At 50.2% G+C, this 14,631-nt stretch overlaps 1 protein-coding gene across 1 annotated transcript in view; it reads left to right on the top strand.

The window, feature by feature from the left end:
- LOC147112154 (autophagy-related protein 16-like) overlaps positions 1-14,631 on the top strand; it is a 112,894-nt gene that overhangs the window by 63,079 nt on the left and 35,184 nt on the right. The window contains exons 7-13 of the mRNA XM_085999751.1: positions 573-659; positions 1,647-1,709; positions 6,111-6,207; positions 8,315-8,420; positions 11,866-11,936; positions 13,146-13,217; positions 13,996-14,116. Of these exons, the coding sequence (XP_085855877.1) occupies positions 573-659; positions 1,647-1,709; positions 6,111-6,207; positions 8,315-8,420; positions 11,866-11,936; positions 13,146-13,217; positions 13,996-14,116 (617 nt within the window). The remainder of the gene's footprint in view (positions 1-572; positions 660-1,646; positions 1,710-6,110; positions 6,208-8,314; positions 8,421-11,865; positions 11,937-13,145; positions 13,218-13,995; positions 14,117-14,631) is intronic.

The raw sequence follows: 14,631 nt of genomic DNA, 5'->3' as shown, positions 1-14,631 counted from the left end.
GCACTCCCTCAGTACTGCCCCTCTGACAGTGCGGCGCTCCCTCAGTACTGCCCCTCCGACAGTGCGGCGCTCCCTCAGTACTGCCCCTCCAACAGTGCGGCACTCCCTCAGTACTGCCCCTCCGACAGTGCGGCGCTCCCTCAGCACTGCCCCTCCGACAGTGCGGCGCTCCCTCAGTACTGCCCCTCCGACAGTGCGGCGCTCCCTCAGTACTGCCTCTCCGACAGTGCGGCGCTCCCTCAGTACTGCCCCTCCGACAGTGCGGCGCTCCCTCAGTACTGCCCCTCCGACAGTGCGGCGCTCCCTCAGCACTGCCCCTCCGACAGTGCGGCGCTCCCTCAGTACTGCCCTGGAGTGTCAGCCTAGATTTTTGTGCTCAAGTCTCTGGAGTGGGACTCGAACCCAGGATCTTCTGACTCAGAGGCGAGGGTGCCGCCCACTGAGCCACGGCTGTACAGAATGGGGAGTATATTGCCCCTTTATTGCTGATATCACTGCCCCCAGGTAACGTACAGAATAAGTTAACTCTTGCTTCCTGATTCTGCTGAATATGAAACTTGTTTTGTTTTTAGAGATGTATTTCGTCAAGGGCCAAGCAGGCCACCAGAGGGAGCTGGACAACAGGAGACCAAGAGCTACAAGCCGGGCTGGAGTTTTAGGTAAACGTGGGGTCTCCCGAGAGGCTTCCCATGCTCTACTGGACCCTCTTCCCCTCCTGCTCCCAGCGGGTCTCCAACTAAAAATTTTGGCCAGTGTTTTTTTGTCACGAAACAGGGGAACGAGAGTCAGAGAGAAATCTGGTGCAAATAGATTCTGCAAATTAGATGAGACGGCTAGATCTGTTAGATTGACACACAACACACCTGTCAATATTTGCAGGGAGACCCCCCTCTCCTCCGCACCCCCCCCCCCCACCCCCAGCAATGTGTCAATACTTTTGCATTAGATGCCGGGGAGGGTGTTAATAATTACAGGGGGTCCCTGGGAGAGTGTAATCCCTGGGAAGGTGTCAATATTCGCACATGCTCCCCAGAAATGTGTGTTAGATTCGAATTTTCGGAGCAAAACCAGACGGAGAGACGGAACTGCTGACAAAGTTAAAGTTTATTAGAAAATGGCCGGGAGGCCTTGTGCACAAAGGTGGAGAAGGGAGCCTCCTCTGACTCGCACCTAGCTCTCTAGGGAGAAGCAGCATCCAAACATTAATATACCTTTCAATAAGCAACATCCACTGGTTACAAAAGTGGGCGTACGCAGACAGACAACGTCACTACAGTTACTCTCTTATTGGTTGGTTAATATATTTAAAGACTGGAGGATTCAGGCTTTGGTTCACAGGCCTATTTTTGCAATCCAACATGTGTCAGTATTTGCAGGGGGTCCCTGGAATTGCATTGATCAGTCCAAGACTTTGGAAGAGATCATGATGCAGCTGGGTATCCGACTTTGGCGTCGGGCTGGGTACCCGACCTTGCAGTCGGGCTGGGTACCCGACCTTGATACCGGGCAAGTTGAGTTGGATGCCGGGTTTAAGTACTTGATGGGCCAGATGGCCATTCTACCTGCTTGACTTCACCTTAAAGCTTCAACCTCCCCTCATTAAAACCAGCATTCTCATCAGCTTCAAATCTTCCTTTTTGTTTTAGGTCTGCCTCCTTCAGCCTTCCAACCCACCCCAAGTTTCTCCAATCCTTTAAAGGCTTCTTTAGGTAAGTCCTGCATCGAAGCTATTGAATGTTCCTGGGCAGCTAAGTCCCGACGTTCTAACCTCATGGTCTGTAGCTCCAGTCTGCTTGATGAAAACATCTGTGTCCCACCTTGGGAGGAGCACAAGGTCGACTCCATTTGTTGGACTGTGTCTTTGCTCACTGGATCACTGGGCGGTGGGAGTGAGCGCACTTGTGGTGTTATTCATCATCTCAACTCGTCCCACCTCCAGCCTTTTAACCTTCCCTTCGTCATCTTCAATACTACAACTCGACATATGTCCCAATCATACTTTTAAGCTTTTTTCTCTCTCCAACTTTCTCTTGAAAGTTTTCTCTCACAGCACAGAAACAGGCCATTCGGCCCAACAGGTCAATGCCGGTGTTTATGCTCCACACGAGCCTCCTCCCACCCCCTCTTCATCTCACCCTATCAGCATATCCTTCTATTCCTTTCTCCCTCATGTACTTATCTGGTTTCTGCATAAATGTATCTACACTATTTGCCTCAACCACTCCCTGTGGCAGCGAGTTCCACATTCTCACCACTCTCTGGGTGAAGAAGTTTCTCCTGAATTCCTTATTGGATTTATTAGTGACTATCTTATATTTATGGCCCCTAGTTCTGGTCTTGCCTGCAAGTGGAAACATCTTCTCTACGTCTATCCTATCGAACCCTTTCATAATCTTAAAGACCTCGATCAGGTCGCCGCTCAGCCTTCTCTTTTCTAGAGAAAAGAGCCCCAGCCTGTTCAATTTTTCCTGATAGGTATAACCTCTCAGTTCTGGTATCATCCATGTAAATCTGTTTGGCACCTTCTCCAGTGCCTCTAGATCCTTTTCATAATATGGAGAGCAGAACTGTTCACAGTGCTCCAAGCTTGGTCTAACCAAGGTTCTATACAAGTTTAACTTAACTTCTCTGCTTTTGAATTCTTCCTCTAGAAATTTAACTTCTCTCTTTCTTTTTCTGTTTTGTAGCCAGCTTGCGATCCATCTGCTACTTGTCCCCTGACTCCACATGTTCTGACAATAGTCATGAGTCTACTATATGGCACCTTATTGAAAATCCAAGTATATTACATCTACTACATTACCCTTGTCTACTCTTTCTGTTACTTCTTCAAAGAATTCAATCAGGTTGGTCAAGCATGACCTTCCCTTTTAAAATCTGTGCTGATTACTCTTTATTCTATCTTCGGTTTCTCAACTGGCCTCTGTTTCCTTGTCCAAGTGGCCAGTCTGTCATGTGGGCTATTTGACAAGGGGGGGGCATTGTAGCCGAACATAATCCTGTCCTATTCCGATGCCCACACAAGCACACCTTCAAAAAGGGGTTACTGGATCGGGATCAGGAATGGGGACCCTGGCTGATTGATCGATCATTGATTCATTCCCATCCCGCTTTCACAAGGGGATTGTGGACATACTGTCGTACCTCTAACCATATGAAACATTTTGGGAGGAAGAATGAGAAAGGGCAATATAAACTAAATGGTACAATTTTAAAGGGGGTGCAGGAACCGAGATCTGGGGGTGTACGTACCCAAGTCTTTGAAGGTAGCAGGACAAGTTGCGAAGGCTGTTAACAAAGCACACGGGATCCTGGGCTTTATACATAGAGGCTCAGAGCACAAGCGCGAGGAAGTGATGCTAAACCTTTATTAAACACTGGTTCGACCTCAGCTGGAGTATTGTGTCCAATTCTGGGCACCGCACTTTAGGAAGGATGTCAAGGTTCACTCGGTTGATTCCAGAGATGAGGGGGTTGACGTATGAGGAAAGGTTGAGTAGGTTGGGACTCTACTCATTGGAGTTCAGAAGAATGAGAGGCGATCTTATCGAAACAACATATAAGATTGTGAGGGGGCTTGATCGGGTGGATGTGGTGAGGATGTTTCCACTGATGGGTGAGACTAGAACTAGGGGGCATAATCTTAGAATAAGGGGCTGCCCTTTCAAAACTGAGATGAGGAGAAACTTCTTCACTCAGAGGGTAGTAAATCTATGGAATTTGCTACCCCAGAGAGCTGTGGAAGCTGCAACATTAAATAAATTTAAAATGGAGATAGACATTTTCCTAGCAGATAAGGGAATTAGGGGTTACGGGGAGAGGGCAGGGAAGTGGACGTGAGTCTAGATTCAGATCAGCCATGATCCTATTGAATGGTGGAGCAGGCCCGAGGGGCCGTATGGCCTACTCCTGCTCCTATTTCTTATGTTCTTATGTAAGGCCTTGGAGAGGATGCGGAGGAGATTTACCAGAATGTTTCCAGGGATGAGGGACTTCAGTGACGTGGAGAGACTGGAGAAGCTGGGATTGTTCTCCTTGGAGCAGAGAAGGTTAAGGGGAGATTTAATAGAGGGGTTCAAAATCATGAAGGGTTTTGATCGAGTAAATAAGGAGAAACTGTTTCCCGTGACAGGAGGGTCGGTAACCAGAGGACACAGATTGAAGATAATTGGCAAAAGAACCAGAGGGGGAGATGAGGAGAATTGTTTTCACGCAGCGAGTTGTTGTGATCTGGAATGCGCTGCCTGAAAGGGCAGTGGAAGCAGATTCAATAGTAACTTTCAAAAGGAAATTGGATAAATACTTGAAAAGGAGACATTTGCAGGGCTACGGGGAAAGAGCAGGGGGGAGTGGGACTAATTGGAGAGCTCTTTCAACGAGCCGGCACAGGCACGATGGGCCGAATGGCCTCCTTCTGTGCTGTAAGATTCTACGATAATGTTGCCTTGTCTAAGACCGAGCAACTGCGCACAGAGTGAGGATGGAAGCTGGGCCCTGGCTGATGTGTCTGGGTCAGTTACGCACTGCCTTTACTGACTCCGCCAACAGGGGAGTGGTCACCCCACTCGATACTGGTCTGCCGACTGGATTAACAACAACAGCTTGTCTTTATATAGCACCTTTATTGTAGTAAAACACTTGACAGGGTCGATCCTGAGAGGCTGTTTCCCCCGGCTGGAGAGTCTAGAACGAGAGGTCACAGGCTCACGATAAGGGGTCGGCTCCGAGGCTGGTGAATCTTTGGAATTCTCGACCCCAGAGGGCTGTGGAGGCTCAGTCGTTGAGTATATTCAAGGCTGGGATCGATAGATTTTTGGACTCTCGGGGAATCGAGGGATATGGAGAGCGGCCGGGAAAGTGGAGTTGAGGTCGATGATCAGCCATGATCTTATTGAATGGTGGAGCAGGCTCAAGGGGCCGAATGGCCGACTCCTGCTCCTAATTCTTAAAATTTCCCACGGCGCTTCACAGGAGCTGCCACAGACACGAATGGGCCGTGTGGCCTTCTCCTGTGCCGTAAATTTCTATGATTCTTTATTTTTAAAAATTTGACACCGAGCCACATAAGGAGATATTAGGACCAAAAGCTTGGTCAAAGAGGGAGGTTTTAAGGAGCGTCTTAAAGGAGGAGAGAGAGGCGGAGAGGTTTAGGGAGTGAATTCTAGGCAGAATGCTGGTGATCTAAAGTACTTATGTTCCAACGACACACATTTTGTTTTATCATTCAACTTTGGTATATTTGTATTCAAACTATATTCGGGGGGGAAAAAACCCTTATATGTCGCTCTCCGTATTACCAAGCTGTCAAAATAAATTACTTTGTCTGTTTGGAGGAAACCCGTGTGTTTCTAACTAGCCCAGCTCCAACAGCACATCTACCATCTACAAGGCACAAGTTAGGAGTGTGATTGAATACTCTCCACTTGCTTGGATGAGTGCAGCTCCAACAACACTCAAGAAGCTCGACACCATCCAGGACAAAGCAGCCCGCTTGATTGGCACCCCATCCACCACCTTAAACATTCACTCCCTCCACCACCGGCGCACCATGGCTGCAGTGTGTACCATCTACAAGATGCACTGCAGCAACTCGCCAAGGCTTCTTCGGCAGCACCTCCCAAACCCGCGTCCTCTTCCACCGAGAAGGACAAGGGCAGCAGGCGCATGGGAACACCATCACCTCCAAGTTCCCCTCCAAGTCACACATCATCCTGACTTGGAAGTATATCGCCGTTCCTTCATCGTCGCTGGGTCAAAATCCTGGAACTCCCTCCCTAACAGCACTGTGGGAGTACCTTCACCACACGGACTGCAGCGGTTCAAGAAGGCGGCTCACCACCACCTTCTCAAGGACAATTAGGGATGGGCAATAAATGCTGGCCTTGCCAGCGACGCCCACATCCCAGGAACTAATTTTTTTTTTGTTTTTTCCGTGAAATTTTAAAACTTATTTATTAACCACTGTATGCTGCCCATTCCCTCAGTTCACCATCTCCAATTTACCTGCGTGTCTCCACACCATCTCTGTCTAGCCTGGAGCATAGACAGACAGACAGGCCATTAATTCAGCTCCACTTACGTGTGTTTGTTTCTTTTCTTCTGAATCCTAGCAGGAAATGGGCGAGTACGTCTTTCAGTGAAGTCAACTGCAGCCCAAGCAACTTCTACTCACTGGCCAGGGTCCCAGCCCGAATACGGCACAGCTTGGTAAGAAACTGCCAGTCACATACAAATCAGCCAGGTGGTCCCTGGATCAGTCTGTCAGCCGTGGCTCAGTGGGCAGCACTCTCACCTCCCTGAGTCTGAAGGTTGTGGGTTCAGGTCCCACTCCAGAGACTTGAGCACATAATGTAGGCTGACACTCCCAGTGCAGTACTGAGGGAGCGCCGCACTGTCGGAGGGGCAGTACTGAGGGAGCACCGCACTGTCGGAGGGGCAGTACTGAGGGAGTGCTGCACTGTCGGAGGGGCAGTACTGAGGGAGCGCCACACTGTCGGAGGGGCAGTACTGAGGCAGCGCCGCACTGTCGGAGGGGCAGTACTGAGGGAGCGCCGCACTGTCGGAGGGGCAGTACTGAGGGAGCGCCACACTGTCGGAGGGGCAGTACTGAGGGAGCGCCGCACTGTCGGAGGGGCAGTACTGAGGGAGTGCTGCACTGTCGGAGGGACAGTACTGAGGGAGCGCCGCACTGTCGAAGGGGCAGTACTGAGGGAGTGCTGCACTGTTGAAGGTGCTGTCTTTCAGAAGAGACGGTAAACCGAGGCCACGTCTGCTCTCTCCGGTGGATGTAAAAGATCCCATGGCAGGGGAGTTCTCCCCGGTGTCCTGGGGCCAATATTTATCCCTCAACCAACATCACTAAAACAGATTATCTGGTCATTATCACATTGCTGTTTGTGGGAGCTTGCTGTGCACAAATTGGCTGCTGTGTTTCCTACATTACAACAGTGACTACACTTTAAAAAGTACTTCATTGGCTGTAAAGCGCTTTGGGACGTCCTGAGGTGGTGAAAGGCGCTATAGAAATGCAAGTCTTTCATTCTTTTCCTGAGGGTGCTAACTCTTGCTGGGGAGCAGTTTCACAGATCTCTTGTAGAATCGTAGAAACTGACAGCACATTCGGCCCGTCGTGCCTGTGCCGGCTCTTTGAACGAGCCGTCGTGCTCAGTCCCACCCCCCCCCCGCTGTGTGTCCGTAACCCGGTCAGTTCCTCATCCTCCAGAACCCGTCCAACTCCCTTTTACAATTATTGATGGAATCAGCTTCCGCCACCGTTCCAGGTCGAGCGTTCCCGATCCCCACAACTCTGAGTGAAAACATTTCTCCATCCTTGCTCTGTGCCGAGTTGGTCAGTCTTGGACAAGGCAGCGTTACCATAGAATCTCACAGCACAGAAGGAGGCCATTCGGCCCCTCGTGCCTGTGCCGGCTCTTTGAAAGAGCCCTCCAATTAGTCACACACCCTCGCTCTTTCCCCAGAGCCCTGCAAATTTTTCCTCTTCCAGTATATATCCAATTCCCTTTTGAAAGTTACTATTGAATCTGCTTCCACCGCCCTTTCAGGCAGCGCATTCCAGATCACAACAACTCGCTGCGTAAAACACATTCTCATCTCCCCCTCTGGTTCCTTTGACAATTATCTTCAATCTGTGTCCTCTGGTTACCGACCCTCCCGCCAGTGGAAACAGTTTCTCCTTATTTATTCAATCAAAACCCCTCATCATTTTGAACGCCTCTATTAAATCTCCTCTTAACCTTCTCTGCTCTAAGGAGAACAACCCCAGCTTCTCCAGTCTCTCCACATCACTGAAGTCCCTCAGCCCTGGTCCCATTCTGGTAAATCCCCTCTGCACCCTCTCCAAGGCCTTGACATCCTTCCTAAAGTGCGGTGCCCAGAATTGGTCACAATACTCCAGCTGAGGCCGCACCAGTGATGTATATAGATTTAGCATCACGTCCTGGCTTTTGTACTCTGTGCCTCTATTTATAAAGCCCAGGATTCCGTAAGCTTTTTAAAACAGATTTCTCAACCTGTCCTGCCAACTTCAAAAATGTGGGTACATATACCCCCAGGTCTCGCTGTTCCTGCACCCCCTTTACAATAGTTTATATTGTCTCTCCTCATTCTTCCGACAAAAATGCATCTCTTCACACTTCTCTGTGTTAAAGTTCATCCGCCGTGTGTCTGCCCATCCCACCAGTCTGTCTGTGTTCTCCTGAAGTCTGCTACGATCCTCTTCAAAATTGAAAATAACTCGAACAAAATCGCTTCTTGAAGATCTGACTTTGTTTTTTTTTTGCTCTTTGACACACAGGAAGCGCACGATGGAGAAGTTAACGCTGTCAAGTTTTCCCCTAACTCCAAGATTCTGGCCACAGGAGGCAGTGACAGGAAGGTGAAGCTGTGGGATATTGTTGGAGGTAAGCTACTGTAAGTCACCTGGAACACGACTCCAAAATTGTCACCAAATCGTCACCTGGAGTACTGCGACAGTTCTGGTCTCCTTATCTGAGGAAGGATATACTCGCCTTGGAGGCGGTGCAGCGAAGGTTCACTAGATTGATTCCTGGGATGAGAGGGCTGTCCTATGATGAGAGATTGTGTAGATTGGGCCGATACTCTCTGGAGTTTAGAAGAATGAGAGGTGATCCCATTGAAACATACAAGATTCTGAGGGGGATTGACAGGGTAGATACTGAGAGGTTGTTTCCCCCTGGCTGGAGTGTCTAGAACCAGGGGTCACAGTCTCAGGATAAGGGGTCGGCCATTTAGGATTGAGATGAGGAATTTTTTCACTCAGAGGGTGGTGAATCTTTGGAATTTTCTACCCCAGAGGGCTGTGAATGCTCAGTCATTGAGTATATTCAAGGCTGAGATCGATAGATTTTTGGACTCTATGGGGATCGGGCGGGAAAGTGGAGTTGAGGTCGATGATCAGCCATGATCTTATTGAATGGTGGAGCAGGCTCGAGGGGCCGTCTGGCCGACTCCTGCTCCTAATTCTTATGTTCTTAATTAAGTTTGGAATTGGCCAAAATAAATAAGGGAGCAGGTGTCTGAGATTGGGAGTTGGGCAGGCTGTGTGTGTGGGTGATGGAGGAGCTGGTATCTGAGAGTGGGACAGGCTGCGTGTGGGTGATGGAGGAGCTGGTGTCTGAGAGTGGGACAGGCTGTGTGTGGGTGATGGAGGAGCTGGTATCTGAGAGTGGGACAGGCTGTGTGTGGGTGATGGAGGAGCTGGTGTCTGAGAGTGGGACAGGCTGTGTGTGGGTGATGGAGGAGCTGGTATCTGAGAGTGGGACAGGCTGTGTGTGGGTGATGGAGGAGCTGGTATCTGAGAGTGGGACAGGCTGTGTGTGGGTGATGGAGGAGCTGAAGCTAATCCATCTTCCTCACACTGTCGCTCAGTAACCGCTCTCAGCCAACGTCCTATGTTACTGACTATCTCTACTGAAGAATCTGGGTAGGTGGAAGTGAGGTATATGGGAGAAGGTGGGTAAGTGGGGTTGGGGGATATGGGGAGAAGGTGGGTAGATGGTGTTGGGGATATGGGGAGAAGGTGGGTAAGTGGGGCTGGGGATATGGGGAGAAGGTGGGTAGGTGGGGTATGTGGGGATGGGGATATGGGGGAAGGTGGGTAGGTGGGGTTGAGGGATATGGGGAGAAGGTGGGTAGGTGGGGTTGGGGAGAAGGTGGGTAGGTGGGGCTGAGAGATATGATGATGTAGATATGATTGTGCTATCAAAAGGGAATGGACGTGTTGGGCCTAATGTCTATCACAAATTTAATTGATCAGTAAAGCTCAATGAAGTTGGGCTTGTATTTTTTTGGAAAAGAGAAAACCTCAAGGTGAATTATTTGAATTTTTTAAGATCCACGAAGACGATTTGCAAATTTGGCCCAGGCAAATCCTTCACTGTGACGAAGTGTTCAAACACAAGGGGGCACAAGTCAAAAATGAGGCAGTTCCGAAGAAGGAAAGAACATAAGAAATAGGAGCAGGAGTCGGCCATTCAATGAGATCATGGCTGATCATCGACCTCAACTCCATTCACCGGCCCGATCCCCATATCCCTCGATTCCCCTGGAGTCCAAAAATCTATCGATCTCTGCCTTGAATATACTCAACGACTGAGCCTCCACAGCCCTCTGGGGTAGAGAATTCCAAAGATTCACCACCCTCAGAGTGAAGAAATTTCTCCTCGTCTCAGTCCTAAATGGCCGACCCCTTATCCTGAGACTGTGACCCCTGGTTCTAGACTCTCCAGCCAGGGGGAAACAACCTCTCAGCATCTACCCTGTCAAGCCCCCTCAGAATCTTGTATGTTTCAATGAGATCACCTCTCATTCTTCTAAACTCCAGAGAGTATCGGCCCATTCTACACAATCTCTCCTCACAGGACAACCCTCTCATCCCAGGAATCAATCTGCTGAACCTTCGCTGCACCGCCTCTAAGATAAGAATACAAAAGAGTCTAAAGCAAGACTGGCAATTAGAAGAAATTACATTTCCCCTAGTGAGGTGGTAAATATGGTAACCAGAAATGCAGCTAGCTCTTTGTCAATTAAGATCTCTAATTTTTTAATAAAAACCTTGATAACTATCTGCTTTAGATAAATTTCAGAGATTGAATTCTCTGTGGAATCTGCTCATTATTGTGCTGTCAGGGTTCTGGATGTGGAATGTAATTGGCCTGCGTTAATATCCTGTAGTTTTCTTTCTGACTGAGCGCCGCACTGTCGGAGGGGCAGTACTGAGGGAGCGCCACACTGTCGGAGGGGCAGTACTGAGGGAGCGCCGCACTGTCGGAGGGGCAGTACTGAGGGAGCGCCGCACTGTCGGAGGGGCAGTACTGAGGGAGCGCTGCACTGTCGGAGGGGCAGTACTGAGGGAGCGCCGCACTGTCGGAGGGGCAGTACTGAGGGAGCGCTGCACTGTCGGAGGGGCAGTACTGAGGGAGCGCCGCACTGTCGGAGGGGCAGTACTGAGGGAGCGCCGCACTGTCGGAGGGGCCGTACTGAGGGAGCGCCGCACTGTCGGAGGGGCAGTACTGAGTGAGCGCCGCACTGTCGGAGGGGCAGTACTGAGGGAGCGCTGCACTGTCGGAGGGGCAGTACTGAGTGAGCGCCGCACTGTCGGAGGGGCAGTACTGAGGGAGCGCTGCACTGTCGGTGGGGCAGTACTGAGGGAGTGCAGCACTGTCGGAGGGGCCGTGCTGAAGGAGAGCCGCACTGTCGGAGGTGCCGTCTTTCGGATGTGACGTTAAACCGAGGCCATGTCTGCTCTCTCAGGTGGACGTAAAAGATCCCATGGCCACTATTTCGAAGAAGAGCAGGGGAGTTCTCCCCAGTATCCTGGCCAATATTTTTCCCTCAATCAACATCACTAAAACAGATGATTTGGTCATTATCACATTGCTGTTTGTGGGAGCTTGCTGTGCGTACCTCTCCTCCAGCCCCCAAATCCTCCGAGATCTCTGCGCTCCTCCAATTCTGGCCTCTTGCGCATCCCTGATTTTAATCGCTCCACCATTGGCGGCCGTGCCTTCAGCTGCCTGGGCCCTGAGCTCTGGAATTCCCTCCGTAAACCTCTCCGCCTCTCTCTCCACCTTTTGAGACGCTCCTTAAAACCTACCCCTTCGCTCAAGCTTTTGGTCATCTGTCCTAATATCTCCTTCTGTGGCACGGTGTCCAATTTTGCCTGATAACATTCCTGTGAAGCGCCTCGGGATGTTTTACTGCGTTAAAGGCGCTATATAAATGTGAATTGTCGTTGTTGAAATGGGAGTTTGCGATGCTGCTTTGACAACAGGTAGCAGGGTTCCTGGTTCCTGTTAACCCGGCGTATCCCCTTTCATCCCACAGGGACGCTCCAGAACCTGAAAACCCTGGAGGGAAGCAATGATGGAGTGACTAGCATCGAGTTCGACCCCTCGGTGAGTGTTGTGGAGCCTCGGATTTGGGGGCTCGAGCGGGAATTGACAATGTGATGGTTGGCAGAGTAAGCAGCGGATGGGAGAGGAATCTATACATGGATTGCTAGCTCTTCCAGCCCTCCTCTTCCCCTGCCCCCTGAACCGGTGACTTATCATAGACTCATAGAACATACCACACAGACGGAGGCCATTTGGCCCATCGTGCCTGTGCCGGCTCTTTGATAGAGCTCTCCAATTAGTCCCACTCCCCCCTGCTCTTTCCCCAGAGCCCTGAAAATTTCTCCTTTTCAAGTATTTATCCAATTGAAAGTTATTATTGAATCTGCTTCCACCGCCCTTTCAGGCAGCGCATTCCAGATCACAACAACTCGCTGCGTAAAAAAGAAAATCTCATCTCCCCCTCTGGTTCTTTTGCCAATTATCTTAAATCTGTGCCCTCTGGTTACCGACCCTCCTGCCACTGGAAACAGTTTCTCCTTATTTACTCCATCAAAACCCATCATCATTTTGAACACCTCTATTAAATCTCCCAAACCCGCGACCTCTACCACAGAGGACAAGGGCAGCAGGCGCATGGGAACACCACCACCTCCAAGTTCCCCTCCAAGTCACACACCATCCTTACTTGGAAATATATCGGCCGTTCCTTCATCGTCGCTGGGTCAAAATCCTGGAACTCCCTCCCTGACAGCACTGTGGGAGTACCTTCCACCACACGGACTGCAGCGGTTCAAGAAGGCGGCTTACCACCACCTTCTCGAGGGCAATTAGGGCTGGGCAATAAATGCTGGCCTTGTCGCGGGTTTGGGAGGTGCTGCTGAAGAAGCCTTGGCGAGTTGCTGCAGTGCATCTTGTAGATGGTACACACTGCAGCCACGGTGCGCCGGTGGTGGAGGGAGTGAATGTTTAAGGTGGTGGATGGGGTGCCAATCAAGCGGGCTGCTTTGTCCTGGATGGTGTCGAGCTTCTTGAGTGTTGTTGAAGCTGCACTCATCCAGGCAAGTGGAGAGTATTCCATCACACTCCTGGCCTGTGCCTTGTGGATGGTGGAAAGGCTTTGGGGAGTCAGGAGGTGAGACACTCGCTGCAGAATACCCAGCCTCTGACCTTCTCTTGTTACCACAGTATTTAGTGACAGCACAGGAGATAGGTTTTGTAATAAATTCCGAGATCAATATTGTTTCTTTTTCTCTATCATCTTTCCTGTAGGGTCTGCAGATCTTAGCAGGATCATACGATAACACTGCACGTCTATGGAGTCTGAAGGACTGCGAGCTAAAGGTACATCAGACCAGATTCCCCTTGTTGTGTCTGAATTCTTGGTGCATTGCCAGGTTGCCTAACGTACAGACAAGGAACATAGGAAAAAAAGAACTTGTATTTATGCAGCGCCTTTAATGTAGTAAAACATCCCAAGGCGCTTCACAGGAGCAATTATCAGAAAAATTTGACACCGAGCCACATGAGATAATCGGACAGGTGACCAAAAGCTTGGTCAAAGAGGTCGGTTTTAAGGAGCGTCTTACAGGAGGAGAGAGAGGCGGAGAGGTTTAGGGAGGGAATTCCAGAGCTTAGGGCCCTGGGGGTTGAAGGCACGGCCGCCAATGGTGGAGCGATGGAAATCGGGGGATGCTCAAGAGGCCAGAATTGGAGGAGCGCCGAGATCTCGGGGTGTTGTAGGGGCTGGAGGAGGTTACAGAGATAGGGAGAGGGGGTGAGGCCATGGAGGGATTTGAATTTTAAAATTGAGGCGTTGCCGGACCGGGAGCCAATAGGTCGGCGAGCACATGACCTCCTTACTCAAAGGCAAGACTGCTAACTGAGGCAAGGTTGACACCTTATGAATGGCGTTGAGCTGTCTCGTGGAGAGGCTGAGCGAGATCTTGGAGTGATTAATAGACTTCACACTGCAGTAACACCCACCAATCACAAGTCCTGTCATTGCAGAGCAGAGATGAACAAAGTTCATTCGTTCCACACATTTGGGCTTTGATTCCATTTTGGATTTTATTTTTTTACAATTTGTTTTTTTTTGTTCTGCCTCGCATCTTGTATCCAGCACACTCTGTCAGGTCACAGTGCAAAGGTCACGGCGGCAAAGTTCAAATTTTATTTCCGAGAAGCTGTGACAGGAAGCCATGACAGGACGCTCCGAATCTGGGACCTGAACAAAGCTGCCTGTGAGTAAGTTCTCTTTGATATTCCTGGTTTTATAAAGTTAGCGGGAGAGGGTGTACCTGACTCTTCTCCCGTATGGTAAACTGGCCTCTCGCTTCTCACCTTCTCTCGGGTCCTGTCCTGCCCTGTCTCTCCTCTCTCCTTGTGTGTCTCGTCTCATGTCTACCTTATGTCTTGTCTGAGCTCTTCACTCATTTCACCTTATGTCCTCGCCTCGTCTCCTCCCCTCTTCATTCTCTCCTCCCCTCGCCGCTCCGTCTCGCCTCCCCTCTTCCCTCTCCGCCTCTCCTCCCCTCTTCCCTCTCCGCCTCTCCTCCCCTCTTCCCTCTCCGCCTCTCCTCCCCTCTTCCCTCTCCGCCTCTCCTCCCCTCTTCACCTTTTCTTGTTTCTTCTCTCGTTCCCTTTTTCTCTCCTCCTTCCTCACCCAATCTCTCTCTTCTGTCCAAAGCTGTGGTTTTACTGGTGTCTCTCAGTCCTGTAGTCGGAGGGCGCAATGACTCTTTGGTGAATTAACTCG

Source organism: Somniosus microcephalus, chromosome 10, assembly GCF_052327205.1.
Source record: "Somniosus microcephalus isolate GS21.2 chromosome 10, FLI_Smic_1.0, whole genome shotgun sequence".
NCBI classification, from domain to species: domain Eukaryota; kingdom Metazoa; phylum Chordata; class Chondrichthyes; order Squaliformes; family Somniosidae; genus Somniosus; species Somniosus microcephalus.
Note: the sequence above shows the minus strand (reverse complement) of the source record. Positions and strands in the feature narration are given on the sequence as shown.